The sequence below is a fragment of the Thamnophis elegans genome, chromosome 12 (genome assembly GCF_009769535.1).
Source record: "Thamnophis elegans isolate rThaEle1 chromosome 12, rThaEle1.pri, whole genome shotgun sequence".
Lineage (NCBI taxonomy): Eukaryota > Metazoa > Chordata > Lepidosauria > Squamata > Colubridae > Thamnophis > Thamnophis elegans.
The window spans coordinates 37199694-37219298 of NC_045552.1; the positions used below are offsets into that span (position 1 = coordinate 37199694).

A 19605-nucleotide genomic window follows, 5' to 3' on the forward strand; every position below is an offset into this window, starting at 1 on the left:
GTCCCTTCTGGGAAAAGGGCGGCATAGAAATATAATAAATTCAATTCAATTCAACTCACCCCAGGAAAAGAGTTACACTATTATCGAATAAATGGTGGAATAGAATCAATAAAGGATGCCAAAGGAGGGACAAAATGAAATGTGAATGACAAAAATTTAAAAAAAAATATTCAAATTAATCTAAAGCAATTTGCCTTGACACAAGTTTTCCGGGGTATATTAATTGTGGTGAGTTGATTGTGGCAAGATGGCTGCAGCAAGATGTCCCATTCAACCTGATGCTGCTCCATGGGGGAGTAAACCCACAGCAGCTTCTGAAGGGGGGGCAAGCAGCCCCCTCCCTTCCACCATTTCAAGTGTCCAGATCAGGGATCTCCAACCTTGGCAACTTTAAGACTTGTGGGCTTTAACTCCCAGAATTCTCCAGCCAGCATAATTTACTCTCTTGTAATCCCTTTCTTTGCAATCTTGCCACTTAGATCAGAGGTCTTTAAACTTGGCAACTTTAAGACTTGTGGATTTTAACTCCCAGAATTCCCCAGCCAGCATAATTTACTCTCTTGTAATCCCTTCCTCTGCAATCTTGTCACTTAGATCAGAGGTCTTCTAACTTGGCAACTTTAAGACTTGTGGACTTTAATTCCCAGAATTCTCCAGCCAACTGGCTGGGGAATTCTGGGAATTGAAGTCCACAAATCTTAAAGTTGCCCAGTTTGGGAACCCCTGTACTAGAAAAACATTCGCGGCCAGGTACCTTGTCCACAAAAGAACCCCAAAATGCAAGACAACTAAATTCCATAGGAAAAAAATACTTTATTTAACAATATACCACGTTCCATCATGGCTCCAGGGAATTCATTTTCCCGTTATTATTGAAGACAATGATGTGGCAACTGGGTGAAAGCAGGGCAAAGGGATGTCTAAAATGTGACAGAATCAATAGTAATAAAAAAATAAAAATATGCTCCACACCGTTGTTCTGGTAAATTCGGAGTTGTCCACTGGCAACCTCAACCACTGGAGCACCAGGCAGGACTGGGAACATCCTCGCCAGGAAAGGCCCACCATTGCCCACCTGCTGCCAGATGGCCCCTTTTCTGAGCTGGACCCTTCTGGGGAAAGGGGGTGCAGAATCTAAGTCCTCGGGGGCCACGCCCCATCCCCACCAGAGTAAGAAAGACTGGCAAACTGCAGACCAGATGTGAAAATACCTCCGGACTGATAGGGGGCACAGGGCACTCTTGGGGAAATGAAACATGCCTTCTCATGGGTGCCCCCCCACACACACACACAATGGCCCCCACAGACTCCTTGATCTCAGCCCCTCCTTCCCCGAATAAACCAGAGCTCCTCAAACCTGCCAGGCACCTGGGAAACATGAGTCCAATTGGCCCACCTGCAGGATGGATGGCTTAGTACCAAGAACCATTCCGAGGCAACTCCAAGGCCTACGGAAAGGTGACTTCCAGGGACCTCAGCTGGGGACGGGAGTGTATTTGGCCTCTCAAGCACCAGCAGAGTCCTCTAGGGCAGGGTTGTCCAAACTTGGCAACTTTAAGACTTGTGGACTTCAACTCCCAGAATTCTCCAGCTGGCATAATTTGACTCTCTTGTAATCACTTCCTCTGCAATCTTTCTACTTAGATCAGAGGTCTTCAAACTTGGGAACTTTAAGACTTTGACTCCCAGAATTCCCCAGCCGGCATAATTTACTCTCTTGCAATCCCTTCCTCTGCAATCTCTCCACTTAGATCAGAGGTCTTCAAACTTGGGAACTTTAAGACTTGTGGACTTCAACTCCCAGAATTCCCCAGCCATCTGGCTGGGGAATTCTGGGAGTTGAAGTCCACAAGTCTTAAAGTTCCCAAGTTTGGACACCCTTGCTCTAGGGTATGAAAGAGCAGGGATCCTAGCCCATTTCAGGACTGCAAGCCCTCTGGACTGAGGGCATTTCCGCCTCAGTTCTTTGCTTGGGTGGGGTATCAAGTGAGCCCCTCTGGTGGCCCCCAGAGGTTTTAGGAGAAAGGGGGCACGGAGAGGCCTTTCAGGAGGTGAGCATGCTGGTTACACACCCCAGGTGTGTCCTTCTGCGATAGATGAATTGCACATAGAGACTTATGGTACGACAAATGTTTTAACACCCGTTCTTGTGGTTGGGTTTCCCCCCCCCATATTTTTAATTTGTTTTGTTTTCTTTTTCTAAGAAAAGCAACCAGAAAATAATCCAAATTTATACAAAACTTCTTTACATTATACCCTCCAAAAAGACTGGTTATTTACACAAAATAAAACCTCATTTTAAAAAAAGACCCTTCTGATGAGAGAAAGATGAAGCAAAAGGACATTTCAGGATTCAGCAGAGGTGCTAAAAAAAAAACCCAAGACCCCAAAGGCAGATGGACACCCCACACACCCATTTTACACGTTTATTTGGCTGCCCACACCTCAACTACTGGTTTATTTTATGGGGGGGGTTGCAGGCCGACCCCCTCTCGACCCCAACTTGAGCTTCTGAAGGTTCTTGCCATCCCACTTGCTTCAGCCTCACCCCTCGCCCCCACAAATTGTTTGTGTGTGTGTGTGTGTGTGTGTGTGCGCGCGCTCGCGCATGTGCGTGCATGTGCGCGTGTGAAAAGAGAAGTCTCACTGGAGAAGATTTCATGCCAGGCAAAATTCCCGACACAAAATGAATTGCCTGCATCGAACTCCTCATGTGTTTCTTATTTTGTTGTTCTGCGTGGAGCAGGAAGGGGGACATCACCCAGGTTTCCATTTCTGCACACCAAGGAAAATAATCCGTGCCGAATTCCTATGATGTCCAGACTGTAAATTGGTTTTCTTGAGTGCCTGCATTAAGGACTGCAGTTGGCATCTTATCTCTCTCCCTATTTTTGCTCGCACCCTGTGTAAAATTTACATGTTTATGCTTGGAATCATACAATCCCTCTTCTCCTCCTCCCCCATCCCCCGTCTCTTTCTTTTCAACTGGGGTGTGTGTGTCCCTGTTCCCTTCCCCAGAGGGCTCCAGAGCCCATGAGGGTCAGCACTTCCAACCTTGACCTCTGACACGCCACTTCCACAATTTGGCAGATGGCTAAAAGCCCCTCCTTTCGGGACGCCTCTCCCATCTAAGGGCCCCTACCACTGGGTGTAAGATAATAAGGGGCCACGGGAAGAGTCTTTACATTTGAAAGAAAAAAAAAGCTGCTACTACTACTACTTACTACCGCTACTAAAAATTACCTGTCGATTATCTGTGGAGCCCTGAGAAACTTGGAATTCTTGGCTGATCTCTACTGAACACGCCTCAAAGTGCACAATTAACCTAAGCCCTTACACAGATGGACAGACGGATGGACAGACACACCCACTTCATATCCTGCGTAGAAATGCTGATGGGGAGGGACCAAAGGGCCTGTCTCTGAGGATGGACAACTGGTCAGACAGGCGGAAGAGCCCCTCTATCCCCACCCCCACCCCACCCTGACTGACTGGACCAGTTTATTGCAAAAGTCGGTCTCCAGAAGGCAGACAGGCCAACGAGGGCCGCACAGGGCTAGCCATGCAATCTTCTCTGGGGTGGCCGAGGCAGACTAGCAGTCGGCTGCCAGGCAGAAGGCTGGCCGTGGGGCCTTGCTGTGGGGCTGGTCGGCCTGGGGTGGGGGGTGGGGGCAGACAGTGAGCTGCAACCGGGTTCGATGAAGGAGGCGTGCATGGAAAGGAGGCGTGGAGGGTGAGACATGCAAGCGCAGAGCAAGAGGCGCAGAGTCCTCTCCGTGCAAAGTAAGGCTTCTGGCATGACAGGTGCAAGGTGGACGTGGAAGGGTGTGGAGCCCGGGATGCTGCAGCCAAGCAGGTGTGAGGGGGAATGCCCCCCCCTGCTTCATTCCGAACCCCAAGGGAGGGGGAGACTCCCTCTTCAGGGCAGATGGGGGGGACTCTTCCCTTCCCTGGAGGCTTTGGCTGGCACTTGCCCCCTGACATCCGCAACCCACTGGGAGAGCTGAGCCCAGAGGGGCTTTCTTTCCCATGAAGGGCCCTTGCAGGCCACAGGAATCACCATTAGAATTAATATGACTGGCAGGAAGCGAACCAATGAAGAGCTCTGGGATGGGTGGCTGGATAAAAGAAATTGGGGTGGGGGAAGGGGTTTTTGATTACCACATTCTGCAATTGGGCACTAAAGAGACCAGATCCAAGCAGGGGGGAGGGGGGGTCTGTTGCTCCTCCTCCTCCTGAATCCCCAAATAGCCAAAAGCTGAGCTTCCTTTCATGGGCTTTCTGGAAGGGACTATGGATGCTTTCCCTTCATTCCCCTCTTCTGGGTCACGGAATCGGGAATTCAGGGAGACCCCTGCCCTGGGCATCACAGTCCCCTCGCGCATCTGCGCCACGGCCTGGGAGGGCAGCTGCTCTGGTGGGCACAAACAGCAGCCCACCCCTTGACACCCACTTCTGGTTGGTTTCCAGAACTAGGTTCTCTGACCATTGCAAACTTTGCAGGTTTGTGTTTTTTGTTTCATAAATTAGCAAAAAGAACCAAAATGAAGAAAGGTCCACATTTCTCGCAGCAGACACAGAGCACAAGACTGTCCAGTGGGATGAGTGGATGAGGCCCGAGACGCGGGAAGGGGGAGGGGGGGAAGGACTGCAGATGAGCTTGTGCTGGGAAACTGCAGGAGGCAGATCACAAGTCCAATCTTTCGCAATTTTTTAAAAAGTTACAAAAAATACTTTAGAATTATAATATATATATATATATATATATATATATAAAAGATGGGGTTAGGCAGACTCCTTTCTCAGCACGCCGAAAGCTCTGCCCCGCAGGGACTGGCATGACCCCGCTCCTTTGGAGTGCCAGGCTTGGTGTGGCTTCCCTCCCAACAATGACCCCTCCCCCCAAATGAAATGATGACGAGGAGCTGGAAAATCTACCCCCAAAGCGCAGCGGCGACCATTGTGGGGCTTCCCGGGTAGGTTCAAGAGGGAGAAAGGCACAGAGCCCAAGTGAGGGCCACAAAGCGCGCTGGGAGTGGAGGGGGCAGCAAGAGGACACCCCACACCCTCAAATCCTGGGTCTCAAAAGCTCCAAACTTACAAGGCTAAATGCTAATCAAGGGAGGGGAGTGCTTGAGGGGGCAAGCAGACCCTCCTCCTCCTCCTCTCGCCTAGCACCTGAAGGGCTTTTGCGGTGGGGGTGGCAAGGTTTGTCCTCAGACCTTGTAATAAATGTTAGCTGGGCTTTGGGGGGGGCATCTCCTGGACTATGTAGACTGGGTGCCCGTAGTCTCCGCTGACTTTCTCATAATGAGGGCAGTAGTTGTTCTCTGTAGTCCGCAAAGGGATGATGATGTCGCTGGGCTCGGAGCCGGCGTTGCCGCTGCTCTTGGGGCTGGCCAGGGTGCTGAGCGACAGGGCCGCCGCCCGCTGCTGCGTGTGCTTCCGATGCCGTTTTCGGATCTTGATGAGCAGGACAATGAGGAAGATGAGGATGAGGATGAAAATGACGCAGCCAGCCCCGATCGCAGCAAACACGGCCACCTTGGAGCTGAAGAATCCATCGGTTGGTCTTTGGGTATCCTGGCCATCTTGGTTAACAGGGTCTGCAGGTGTGGAAGGAAAAGAGAAATTAAGAAAGGTCGAAGGTGGGACCAGGCAGACGGTCCCCCCTCTGTACATCTTAAGGGGCCCTTCGTGTAGATGGGAATCTTGGTGCCCAACTCCAAATACGTGCACTTTATGAAATAAAGTAAGTTAGAACAAGTAGGCCACCATCTTTTCAAGATCAAAAGAAGCATCTCTGTGGAAAAGGGGTCCCACCCAGTGGGGAAATTCAAAAAATTTTTTACTACTGGTTCTGTGTGCGTGGCTTGGTGGACATGGCTGGGGAAGGATACTGAAAAATCTCAATTCCCTCCCCACTCCAGGGGAAGGATACTGCAAAATCTCAATTCCCTTCCTACTCCAGGGGAAGGATATTGTAAAATCCCCATTCCCTCCCCACTCCAGGGGAAGGATACTGTAAAATCTCCCTTCCCTTTCCACTCCAGGGCAAGGATACTGTAAAATTGCCCTTCCCTCCACACTCCAGGGGAAGGATACTGCAAAATCTCAATTTCTTCCACTCCAGGGGAAGGATACTGCAAAATCTCCATTCCCTTCCCCCTCCAGGGAGAAGGATATGGCAAAATCTCCATTCCTGCCCCACTATGGGCCAGCCAGAGGTGCCATCTGCCTGTTCTCCAACCACTCAAAATTTTCGCTATTGGTTCTCCAGAACCTGCCAAATTTCACCCCTGGTCCCTCTGCAAAATGATCTCTTGCCGCAAGGATGACCCAATGCTCCTCCCTCAAGGAGGCTTGGCAAAAAGGGCTTCCTTGGGATTTTAAGGCCCAACTGTCTCAGTTGAGGAACTGAAAGAAAACACCACAATATGAACTGGGCTGGGAGGTAAATCGGCAGCCAGTGAAAGGCTGTCCTGGAATCACACCTGGCTGAAATAGGAAGGAAACTGGATTTCTCAAAAGCTTTGGAGTCATTTCTGGAGAGTGCAGGTACTGCCTATTACAGTAATCCATGCAGGACATAACCTGTCCATGGGTCCCCCATCCCCAGCAAGGCACTCCCATCCAGAAAGGAACAAATAAGGGAAGGATCCACTAGCTTTGAAGGAGACAGTTGGATTATGGACATCAAAGACAAGAGGCTACATTTACTGGGTCGCATGTAAATTGAGTTACAACCACTGCCACCACCCTGTTTGTTATAAAATGGCCTTTAATCCCAGAAAAGAAAAGCAACCCTTGGTCTTGCTAAGATTCCGTTCAATTTACTGGACTCCACACACGCCAGGACCATAAGCCAGAGATCTTCAAAGCTGGCAACTTTAAGACCTGTGGACTTCAACTCCAGAATTCTCCAGCCAGCATAATTTATTCTCTTGTAATAAGAGATCTTTTAGACCCCTGATCTAAGTGGAAAGATTGCAGAGGAAGGGATTACAAGAGAGTAAATTATGCTGGCTGGAGAATTCTGGGAGTTGAAGTCCACAAGTCTTAATGTTGCCAAGTTTGGGGACCCCTGCCATAAACCAAGCAGAAGTTCAAACCTGCACAACCTCATCTCACTCAAAAGACAAAGAGGGTGAGAGAGAGAGAGAGCAGATGCCCTCTGGATCTCCCACGGCAGCTTCAAATGTATGTTAAACAACACAGATGATCAGATGAAATGTCCCACCACACCTCCTTCATGGACTGGAGCAGAATACCATTCCCACTGCATGGAACACATTGTTCTAATAGGAGCGAAACTGCTATGCAGGGCCACCTCAACCCAATCAAGCTGCAGAAAGGAGAGCTTGAGAAGAATCAGGAATGTATCCAACTTCTCTCTTCTGCGACCACAGAGCTGCCAGAATGCAGATCAAAATACAGCCTTACGATTATTTTTCTCCTAACTCTTGGCCAGAGATGGTGGAGTTCTAGATGAGCATCAGCATCACTTCCAATATCCCCCAGACAAGTCGGTCAACCTCCAGGTTGCTAGGAAATTATTCTGTAGCCCATCTAGGAGATACCATTTTGGATAATAAAATGATATGAAAGGAAATCACCAAGGAACCCTGGCAGCACAGTGGTGAGAATGCAGTACTGCAGGCTAATTCTGCCCACAGCCAAGAGTTCGATCCTCACTGGCTCAAGGTTGACTCAGCCTTCTGTCCTTCTAAGATCGGTAAAATGGGGACCTGGATTGTTGGGGCAATAGGCTGATTTTGTAAACCACTTAGACAGGGCTATAAAGTGGTATATACAGTAGTGACCAAAATTGTGGAAACCTTTTGGGAAAAGTGTATTTTTGAGGTTTGATTGCTAATACGACTTTTTTTTTGGAGTAACATAAAATTATATATCAATGGAAAGATAATTTAATCAAGAATGTAGTGTAATAACCTTTATGGAGGATTTGCTATTAGAATAGCAGTTATAAAGAAGAAAAGTGAAACATAGAAAAAATGAGATATACAAAAATTATCACCATAGGAAAAATGATTAAATTATCTTTCCATTGATATATAATTTTATGGTACTACTCCAAAAAAAGTGATGTTATTAGCCTTCAAACTTCAAAAATACACATTTTTTTGCAAAAGGTTTCCACAATTTTGGCTACTACTGTAAGTCTAAGTGCTCTTCTTATTCCTATTCTTCCAGAAGAATGCCACTTACTTTTCATCAATGGATTAGGATTAGTTAACAGAACAATTAATCAGTGGAACCTCATTGGAGGTTTTCAAGAAGAGACTAGACAGCCGTTGGTCCAGAATAGGGTAGGGTCTCCTGCTTGAGCAGGGGGTTGAACTAGAAGACATCCAAGGTCCCTTCCTACTCTGTTGTTCTATGACTTCTATACATGGCTACCCAGGGCTGCACCTATCTACTTTTGCTCATCTTTCGTCTGTTTTTTTCTGCTAGAAGGCTGAGGAAACTGCCTGTGGAGAACTGCATCCACCAGAGGTTTGTCCAAGCCTTCCCAACAAGAGGGGAAGGCAGGAGATTCATGGAGGGCAAAGGAGCCGCCAGAGCCAGCAGGAGAACAAGCACAGCTGGTAAAGATCTGGAAAAGCAGTATGTCGATTCAAGAAAAAGCTTTATGAACATCGGCGTGCACAAAACCGAGGTTTAATATGTATCTGGTTGGCACTGGTGCACCTTAAATAGATTTGCATTAAACTTTAATGGGTAAAAGGAATCTAACCATAACAGGTCAACTTCTAGTAGGTTTTTTAAAAATCTTTTGTTCTTTCAGATTTATCTGGAGCTGTAAGGGGCATTTGGGCTACTTCCCATCCCCATCCCACCCAGGAACCCACCTGGAAGCATTGGCCAATGTCCTATTGGAATCAGCCCTTCTGTCAAGTGAAACCTTCCCTTTTGGAAGAGGGCTAAGCGTCCACCCCAAAGGCATTAGAAACGTCCAGCTTCACAGTCTTTGATCATCCTCTTCCTTCTTCCTATCTATCAGGAAGGGGCAAACAGCCAGGGATCTCCTCGGAGGAGGGGACGCTGGGGGCTTCCTCCTTCCTCCCCTTTAAAAGGGAATGCACTCAAAAGCCCCATTGGGCTTATTATCCGGGGAGGTCTTATTTTCAGGGAAAGAGGGTAGCTGTACTTCTCAGTCTCCTGGATGCTTGTCTTATAAATTTGACAGGATTTCAGAGAAGTTGAAAGCTTTTATCATTCAGCATGAGATGATATACAAAACCATTTTAAACACTACTGAACACATAACAAAAGCCGTGAACTTGACGTCCTTTCTGAGTTTTCATTGAGGGCGTTAATAGTTTCCCACCTGTTTATACATTCTTTTGTGCAGGGTGTGTTTGTGTCTGTGTGTGTGTGTGTGTGTGTGTGTGTTTCAACTCACTGCCTGGAGAAATCCCTGCAGTTTTTTCCGCTGCATTTTTGAAAGTGGTTTTGCTCTCTCAAACTTGCTCCGTAGGTAGTCCTTGACTTACAAACGTTCATTTAGTTCAAAGTTGCAACGGCGCTGAAAAAAGCGACTAATGACCATTTTTTACAGTTATGACCACTGCAGCTCCCTCATGGTCACGTGATCGAAATTCAGATGCTTGGCAACTGAGTCATTTTTATGACGATTGCAGTCATGAGATTCCCTTTTGCGACCTTCGGATAAGCAATTAGAAAGCCAGATTTACTGAACAACAAGATTACTCACTTAACAGTTGCAACAATTCACTTAACAACTCTGGCAAGAAAAGTCGTAAAATGGGGCAAAATTCATTGAACAAATGTCTCGCTTAGCAACATACATTTTCTGTTTGATTGTGGTTGTAAGTCGAGGACTACCTGTCCTTGAACATACCAGACTTTCATCAGACCATGTGAGTGTAACCCACCACAATGTCAGCAGTCCTGTTGTGGCCCACCAGCGGCCAGTAGAGCTGGTGGCAGACTCAAGACAGTGAGGAGGTTGTGGAGGAACCTGGGCCAGTCCTGGGGAAGGCTCCAATGAGGGCTCTGTGTCGGAGGCAGAGAGGGAGCCAGTTATCAGCTGCCTTTGGAGTCAAACATCAGTGAGGCAGACGAACAGCTGGAGCCTGTTCCCAATGTACACACGCGCAGAGCTGCCAGGAAAAGGGAATAGTTAGGAGTAAAGGCGGACGGTGAATGGCCCCTCCCATAGGGAATAAAGAGGAGCTAAAGGGGAGTGGAATTTGCCAGAGACAATTTGTTCGTTTCATTAGTGAAAAGATTTGTTTGTGACTGTTGCCAATGATTTTCTTCTATGGTGTTGCAAAGATATCGGCCTGGCAGCTCCCCAAGCCTGATAAGGTCTGTGGTTAGAAACTCACCCTTGAAAGACTGTTTGCTGGGATTTTGCTGGGTGTGAATGAGAAGAATTCACATTAGCTTAATAAAAAGGGTTTTTGTCAAGACAAGGAGTCTGCTTCGTGGTTTTGTGAAGCCTAGGTCAGAACAAGTCCATGGTCCAAATAATTCAGGCTAGAGTTGCAGAACCCGCCCCCTCCTATCGGCCCAGGGTTCATAGTCACGCATTGTTCTTCAATTCTGCTTTCTTCCATATATTCTGTAAGAAACATTCCATTTCCCAATTTCTTTCCAGGTTCTTCCACCTCCGTAATAAGACAGTTGTGGGTTTTTTATTGCAGGATAATTTGCCCCCACATGTACGAGCAGGTAGGGATAATTGTTGTTGGACAGGGAAAGGGCTGGAAGCTGCACGTCCCCATCCGTAATCTTTGCTCCTAGTGCACCAGGGTGTGGTAAGTGCCTACTTATTTTGTTTCCTTGCAGCTGTGAGTCAGCAGCCATCACAAGGCTTCTCTTGTCTCCATGCAGGGTTCGGTTGCACCCCGCCTTCCCTTTAGGGATCCGCCATCTTGCTGGCTGCAACACAGCATCTCCTGGTCTTCTTCTAAAAGCTCAGGGTGGGTTTATTCTTGTGCTCCTGGAACACCTGATAATCCTTCATCTTCCCTCATTACCTGCCTTTCGCAATGACCCATTTCCCTAAATCTTTCAAAAAGGTAACCAAGATGGAGCTCTTCGAGGGGGGAACAAACTTTGTCCATATTGTTATTTTGCTATTATTTTTCTGTTGGCTTGTGTTAATATTCAGTCATTTCCTGTAACAATCTTTGGACATTTGGGTTGGTTATCTAGAACAATTTATTGTTGTCAAGCCTAAAAGCAAGAATGGCACGTGGCGATTCTTCCGAATTCTTTATTGCTTCACACCCAGAGACAAAATATTGTCTATAGTGTTTAGTTTAGCAGAGTGATGGTAAACAAATAATTCCCTCACCACTGTCAAACCATTCACTAAGGCTGAATTACTATTCCTATTAGTCTTCTCATCATTCCTATCACCCATCTCCTCCCACTTGTGACTGCAGGACTGTAACTTTGCTGCTTGTATCCTTACGATTTATATGGACATTGATTGTTTCCTGATTGATTATTTGTACCCTATGACTATCATTAAGTGTTGTGCCTTATGATTCTTGACAAATGTATCTTGTCTTTTTATGTACACTGAGAACTTATGCACCAAAGACAAATTCCTTGTGTGTCCAATCACACTTGGCCAATATAGAATTCTATTCTATTCCCTTCCCTTCCATTCTTCCATATTTTCTATTCTATTCTATTCTGCCATCTAGCTGTTTGACCATCTGTGATACAATCACATATCAAACTTCAAGACAGTTGTGTTTGAAAGAGAAATCTAATGAACAATTCACCCCCTGCAGCCCTTGTTAGAGAACTTCTGTTCCCTGTGACCATCTGGAGCCATTCAGGCCAGGAAAGATGGACGAACGTAGAGCATGCAGTAAAGTTGGGGAAAGGGGTGGAACAACTCCTATCTCCCAGCTACATGTGTCTGCGGTCAGCATAACAATTCATTAGACACAGATTCATACATACCTTCAATATGCAATATGGCTGGCTGGGGAATTCTGGGAGTTGAAGTTTACAAGTCCTAAAGTCCCCAGGTTTGGACACCCCTGCAATACGCCAACCCCAGGACTCTGTGGCACGAACAGTTGTTTCCCTCTTCCAAGATGACACCCCCAGCCCCTCCCAGGGACGAACCTGCACATTCTGCTGGCTGACATCATTTGACAAGGAACTTCCCAAATGGGTCACCATCTCCTTTCCTGTCGTGGCTTTCAGTCTTGTCCATCAGTTTGGCCAACTTATTTTCTACACTTAAAAACACCAAGCCCCTGAATAGTCGCTCTTGCTAACTTTGCCTAGGGCAGGGATGGCTAACCTTTTGCGTGTCGGGTGCCAAAAATGCGAGGGCACGCGCACAATAGTGCGCGCATGCTGGCAATCATAATACAAAGCACACCCCCACATGTGCATGCATGCACAACTCCCACCCACTTACCTCCACCCCCCTGCACTACCCGCCTCCAAGCTGAGGTTGGTATTTCCTCGTGGGGGGGAGGCCATTTTTGCCTTCCCCAGGCTCCAGAAGGCCAAAAGTCAGCTGGCCGATGCTGGCGGATGGCTTGCCAGCAGATATGGCTCTGCATACCATAGGTTGGCCATCAAGGGTGTAAGGGGGAACATTTTTCCAAAGGTGGGGTGGGGGGGCAGAGGCCACCCTAACAAGATTAAACAATTCAAACAGCTGCCCCATAAACGTTTTTGACCCACTTTATTCGCAGCCTTGTCCCTTTCCATGCTTACATGAAATGTATTACTTTTTTTCCCCCTTAGGCACCTTTCCAGAATTTATTTCAGATTCCCTATTTGATGAATCCTCCAATTCCTCTGCAAATCTCTGAAATCCACCATGGAATAGTTCCTCACTTGTGTTTCTTTCCAAATCATTTCATCCCTTTCATTTATTCTGTGGAAGGATTTTCCCCCCGTCACCCTCTTCGCTCACTCCCCACAAATTTTTAAATCCTCATACAAAAAACACCACTCCTTTACACACCTACACACTTTCTCACACTGATGTCTTTCCATCAGAATGCCGTTGCATCATCCAGTTCACATGGGAGCTGTCTGGAATTTGGGAAACTATCAGTTGCTGTGCCTTCCTTAAAGTTGTTATTATGGATCCCCTTCCAGATGCTACCAAAGCTGAAATCAGCCCTAGGAAAACTCATTCTCACAAACCTTGGAAACCAACCTACTATTGCCCAGGCTCATCAACTAGAAGCTGCTTTTGTAGGGTGTTTAGACACTTGAGTGCATGTACAAAAGCATAAAAAGTATTATTAAAACATTTTTTCCTTTGAATATTCCTTAAAAAAAAACACGTACACATTCCTAATTAAAAATCACAAAAATTACAGAACAGAGAGTAGGAAGTGGCAATTGAAGTTATCTACTACAACCTTGGTTAGATAACATTCCTCAGAACCCCATTCCCTACCAATACTGATGATGTTACCAAGTTTGGGTAATGAGACGTCTGTAAGAAAACAACCAGGCACCAAGGACCCTTGCTCCAAACATCTGACAGATGACCATTCAGCCTCCTTTTGTAGATTTCCACAACTGGAGAACTGACCACTTCCACTGGCAACCTGTTTCACTGGTTGATGGCTCACACAGTACCGGGAAGCTCCACCTGAGATACTGCCTGAACCTCCCATGGGGCAGTGTTCACCCTTTGATTTTGGTCCTAGTCCCTAGGAAAACTGAGAATGCCCTTTGGGTATTTGAAGACTGCTGTCGTATCTCCTTTCAGTCATCTCTTCTACAGGCTAAGCAAACCCAGATGTTCTACTCTTCCTCAGAGTGTTTGGTTCTTGGCAGCCACAGCAATCACAAAATACCAACAGTAAGTTATTAAAGTTAACATAAAATTAAAACCACATCTCCCACCCTGATGACATCACCCTAAAGCCCTGGGATTGCTCAGCCTGAGCTCCTCTTGAGCCCATCTCAGACTAAGGAGCTTGCAGAGAATGAGCCCAAAAGGAGCTCAGGCTGAGCAACCCCAGCTCAGCTTTAGGGTGAGTTGTGATGCCATCAGGGTGGGAGGTGTGGTTTTAATTTTATGTTAACTTTAATAAGCGAACGCAAGCGAACTGATCCAAACTCCCAGCAGCCGGAGGCCAAGCGTAACCCCCAATGTTCCCATTCACTAGAAACAACCCCAATAGGTTAAAAAATGCAGAGCCACGTCATAAGTCACCCTTGCATGCAGATGCTTCTCCAGTGCCAGGCGGTGGGTGGTCTTACCTGGCTTCCCTGGGACCTCCACCACGGAGGGGAATCTGTGATGGGGGCTTTGTGTGGCGATGTTCCCCGCACTGCCTGAATCCTTGCTGGGCCGGCTTGTGGTCAGCTGCTCTGGCATCACCGCATTGGGATCTAAGAACAGGGAGGGAAAAGTTGGGGTGAAAAACTGAGGCCCGTCTCAGGGGAAGGGGCCCGGCGGCTCAGGTGGGGCACCGGATTGTAATTAGACCATGATAAATTCGGTGGCAGCCAAGAAAAGTGTCGGCTTTTGGCCAGGAGCAGGGAGCTGATGCAAGAGAACATTTGTAGGAAATATGTCAGACGGTCAGGAAACAATGGAAATGCCATTAATAACCCCTTCAGTTCAGAGTCCTCCCCCCCAACTGCTACAAAGTCCCATACAAGCTATCCTCTTAAGATTCCTCCCTCTTTCCCTCCCTTCCTCATCCATCTCCTTTCCCTTCTTCCCTTCCTTCTTTTTCCCTTCCTTTTCCTTTCCTTCTTCTTCCCTTCCTTCCTTTTCCTTTCCTTTCTTCCTTTCCATCTTCCCTTTCTTTTTTCCTCTTCTCTTCTTCTTCTCTTCCTTTCTGTCCTTCCTTTCCTTCTTCCTTTCTTCTTCTTCCCTTTCTTCTTATTTCCTTCCTTCCTTTTCCCTTCTCTCCTTCTTCCCTTCCTTCCTTTTCCTTTCCTTCCTTCCTTTTTTTTCCCCCTCCCTCCCAGATCACCCTTCCCTACTCAACATGGCCTCTGTCTCATAGGGCCAATCACAGCACTCTGTTCAGTGGCTCAACCCTGCATTTAGACAAAAGAAATAGTTTCAGTCTAAAATGAGGACCAGGAAAAAGTTGAAAGTCTGCTTTTTGTTCAGCTATGAAGCTGCTCACATATATTTCCAATTCTGCTATCAAATTGGGGAGGGGGGGTAATTCAACGCTGTAGGTCACACGCTGTTCCATTTCAGTGGTTCTTCTGAAGTCAGAAAAAAGGGAAGGGTGGAGATATTGGCAGATTGTGCTGAGGTGGCGCTGTGGTTAAACGCAGCACTGCAGGCTACTTCAGCTGACTGCAGTTCTGCAGTTCGGCTGTTCAAATCTCACCGGCTCAAGGTTGACTCAGCCTTCCATCCTTCCGAGGTGGGCAAAATGAGGACCCGGATTGTTGTTGGGGGCGATATGCTGACTCTGTAAACCGCTTAGAGAGGTCTGAAAGCCCTATGAAGCAGTATATAAGTCTAACTGCTATTGCTAGATTATGGGGAGCTCCTGAGATCATGGAGAACATGGCCACCAGTCAGCTGTTTTGCCCCCTTTCCTATCAGGAACTGCCAGACTGCTGCACCCCAAGCTAGAATTAAGCTTTCGTGATGGTTGTTTACTTCCATTTATTCAGGGGAGACTCAGCTCACGATTATGACTGGTCCCTTCAGTGCAATGGGAAGACATAGATTTTTAAGAAAAACCCTCTTTCTATTGGCCTGCACTGTCCAAAGTATTCACTTTAATGTGTTGTTTCTGCGCCAACTCAGGAAGCTCAAACTGCCCAAGGAACTGCTGATTCAGTTCTACAGAGGAATTATTGAGTCTGTCATTTGCACCTCCATAACTGTCTGGTTTGACTCTGCAACCCACCAGACAGACACAGACTTCGGAGGAGAATCAGAACTGCAGAAAAAGCAATTACTGCCAACTTGCCTTCCATTGAGGACCTGTACACTGCATGAGTCAAAAAGGGGGCTGTGAAAATATTTTCAGACCCCTCGCATCCTGGACATAAATTGTTTCAACTCCTACCCTCCAAACGACGCTATAGAGCACTGCACACCAAGACAACTAGATACAAGAACAGGTTTTTGGCTGCATTACTATTACTATTAGTCTTCTAATCGTTCCTATCATCCATCTCCTCCCACTTATGACTGCAGGACTGTAACTGCTGCTTGTAGCCTTACGATTTATATGGATATTGATATTGTTTCCTGATTGCTTATTTGTACCCTGTGACTATCATTAAGTGTTGTACCTTATGATACTTGACGAATGTATCTTGTCTTTTTATGTCCACTGAGAGCATCTGCACCAAAGACAAATTCCTTGTGTGTCCAATCTCACTTGGCCAATAAAGAATTCTATTCTATTCCATTAGAATGAAGGTATTTTGTCCTCTTCCTGCAAGTCATTAGAGACTGGTCAGGAAGAGAGAATTCCTAGATGGCATCTCTCTTTTCCTGGAGTCAAACAGTTATGTTCTCAAGTATTCTCTGGAAATCGAGTCACGATTCCATAGCTCCACAATGGGAGTCACCGCTTTACAGACTGCTGGCAAAGATTAAAGTTTTCCAAATTGCCAAGTTTTGGTACTGAAACTTACAGTTTATTATCCATCTATATTTTCTAATGCATACAAATTGATTCAGTTTTCACTGACTGCATGTAAGCTGATGGGATGCATGTTTCCTAGAGAGCCAAGCTTGCATAGAAATTGGCTGCAATATAGCTGGGCTGTGCCTGCACTCATCCCCAAAGCGTGACACACCCAACTCATGCGCCCTTACTTAACAAAGAATGGGGCATGCAGCTGAAGGCAACCCTGTTCCCCTATTGAAGAGCATCAAGTGACCTCCTTGACTGACCAAGGTTTGTATGCACAGGCCCACCTGCTCATCATAACTGCCGCAAGTAGAAGGTTGCAACTTGGAATACAAGAGGAGTACACGAATTAACAAGCTTCTGCTAAGGCCCCTCTTTCCTTGAACTCGCCTCTTTACATCTGGTATCATTTCCGTCTTGTATTCAATAAGCCCAATGTGAATACCAACACGCTGGAAGGCCCCACAAGTCTTATCTTACGGCTAACTGGAAGGCAGAACGACCGGAATGGTTCAGCCAGTCTTTCAAAGGGTAGATCCATGTCCTATGTAATGGATTCCTCATGACCTCACTACAAAATTTCTGCATTGTTTGCTCTTTGTTTTAAACCAGGGGTCCCCAAACTTGGCAACTTTAAGACTTGTGGACTTCAACTCCCAGAATTCTCCAGTTGGATGGAGAATTCTGGGAGTTGAAGTTCACAAGTCTTAAAGTTGCCAAGTTTGAGGATCCCTGATATAAACAGACCAAGTGTGCTTCTAGGAGGGTTCCTTCGAATTGACTTACTCCAAATTCCAAACCAAACCAAACCAACCAAACACGGGGAATGGAAGGGAGAGTCTGGAGGGAAGAGTATTTCCTCTTTCCCATCCACGTCCAGCTCTTCCGGCCTTTGGTCTGTCTTCATGTTGTAGGGCTGGGAGAGTTCCTCTGGAATGTCTACTATGCCCGTCAAACTAGCTAATCTTGCCATTCTTCAAATAAACCTCCTTTAAATAGGTCAATTAAAGCCAATTAATTCCAGCCTGCCTCTCTAGAAAGGACGTTGGTCTTACCTGAACGTCTATTTTCTGATGGGAGGAGGGAATGGTCACACGTGGGTTTTATCACAACCTGATTGGTCCAAGGCTGAGAGGAAATCTATAAATACCGGTGCCTGTCCATTGCTAGCCCAGATTCTCGAACATGAACGGTACAACTGAAAAACAAGAAACAACACAACAAACCCCGGGAAACACCCCCCAGGCCCTCCCCTTGGCCCCAACAGACAGAACTCAGGGCGGGTTGTGACCATTCCCTCCTCCCATCAGAAAATAGACGTTCAGGTAAGACCAACGTCCTTTTTCCAGAATGGGAGGAGGGAATGGTCACACGTGGGACATACCCAAGCTAAAGTCCCAGGGAGGGAGAACAGGAACTCTAGGAACCAAGGGGAGCCTCAGCTGCCACCCCCTGTAGGACCCTACGACCGAAAGATGCGTCCGCCGACGCGAAAGCATCTAGACGATAATGCCGGATGAACGAGGTTGGAGTGGCCCAGGTAGCCGCCCGGCAGATGTCTTCAAACGGGGCCCTCGTGGCCCACGCTGCCGAGGTTGCCGCGCTCCTTGTAGAGTGCGCCGTGACGCCTGATGGAACCGGCCGCCCTGAGGCCACGTAGGCCTCCGAGATGGCCTGACGCAGCCAACGGCCGATGGTAGCCGAGGACACCCTCGAACCCAGAGCTCCAGGTAGGAAGGAGACGAACAAGGCCTCCGACTTGCGGAAATCCTTGGTCCGCCGGAGGTAGATCCGCAAGGCACGGCGGACATCCAGACGATGCCAAAGACGCTCCCTGTCAGTGGACGGACTCGGGCAGAAGTCAGGCAGGACGATCTCCTGAGCCCTGTGAAAGGGGGTATTTACTTTGGGGACGAATGCCGGGTCAAGGCGAAGGACCACTCCGTCCTGGTGAAAATGACAGAGGTCGTCCTTACAAGACAGGGCGCCCAGCTCGGATATACGCCGGGCGGAAGTGATGGCCACCAGGAAGACCACCTTCAGTGATAAGAAGCGCAAGTGCACCGAGCGGAGAGGTTCAAACGGAGCTCCCGTTAAGGCCTTGAGGACAAGCGGAAGATCCCATGTGGGGAATCTATGAACGGGGGGAGGCCTGAGATTTGCCGCCCCCTTGAGGAACAGCTTGACCAGAGGAGACTGGGAAAGAGAAGAAGATCCCGCCCCCCCCAAGACCGAGGACAGAGCCGCCACTTGGCGACGCAAGGTGTTTTGCGAGAGCCCGTCCTCCAGGCCCTTCTGAAGGAAATCCAAGACGTTGGGGATGGTGGCTCTGTCGGGAGAGATGCCCTTGGGGGAGCACCAGCGGACGAACGCTGCCCAGGTGGAGTTATAAATGCGGGTCGTTGAGGGACGACGGGCCGCCTCGATGGTGCGAATGACCCCGGAAGACAGATGAGCCCCCCTTAGAAGCTGCCGTTCAAGAGCCAAACGGTCAGCTGAAGCCACTGAGGCTCTGGGTGAGTCAGGGCCCCCTGCCGTAAGACCACCTCCCCCTGCGGAATCCTCCACGGGGAATTCACCGACAGCTGAACCAGGTCCGCAAACCAGGGTCTCCTGGGCCAAAACGGGGCCACCAGAATGACCAGGGCCCTTTCCGTTACCACCTTCCTGACGGTCCCCGGGATGAGTGGAATGGGGGGAAAGGCATAGAGAAGGCCCGGGGGCCACCGGCTCCTGAGGGCATCCGTGCCCTCCGCCGAGCTGGATTGGAAACGGGTGAAGAAACGCGGGAGTTGTGTGTTCTCGGGAGACGCAAACAGGTCCACCCGGGGGGACCCGAACCGACGACAGATCTCCCGGAACAGCGACGGGTGAAGATGCCACTCGCCGTTGTCCAGAGTTGCTCGACTGAGCCAGTCCGCCTGGACGTTGGAGAGTCCCGAGATGTGCTCCGCCACCAGGGACTGTAAGTGTTTCTCCG

General features: G+C 48.0%; 1 protein-coding gene across 1 annotated transcript in view; it reads right to left on the reverse strand.

Moving 5' to 3' along the window:
• Nucleotides 1-2737: 2737 nt before the first annotated feature.
• EFNB1 (ephrin B1) overlaps nucleotides 2738-19605 on the reverse strand; it is an 89711-nt gene continuing 72843 nt past the window's right edge. Inside the window, exons 4-5 of the mRNA XM_032227968.1 lie at nucleotides 14260-14391; nucleotides 2738-5606 (exon numbers count right to left, since the gene is read on the reverse strand). Coding sequence (XP_032083859.1) covers nucleotides 5236-5606; nucleotides 14260-14391 — 503 coding nt within the window. The 3' untranslated portion in view covers nucleotides 2738-5235. The remainder of the gene's footprint in view (nucleotides 5607-14259; nucleotides 14392-19605) is intronic.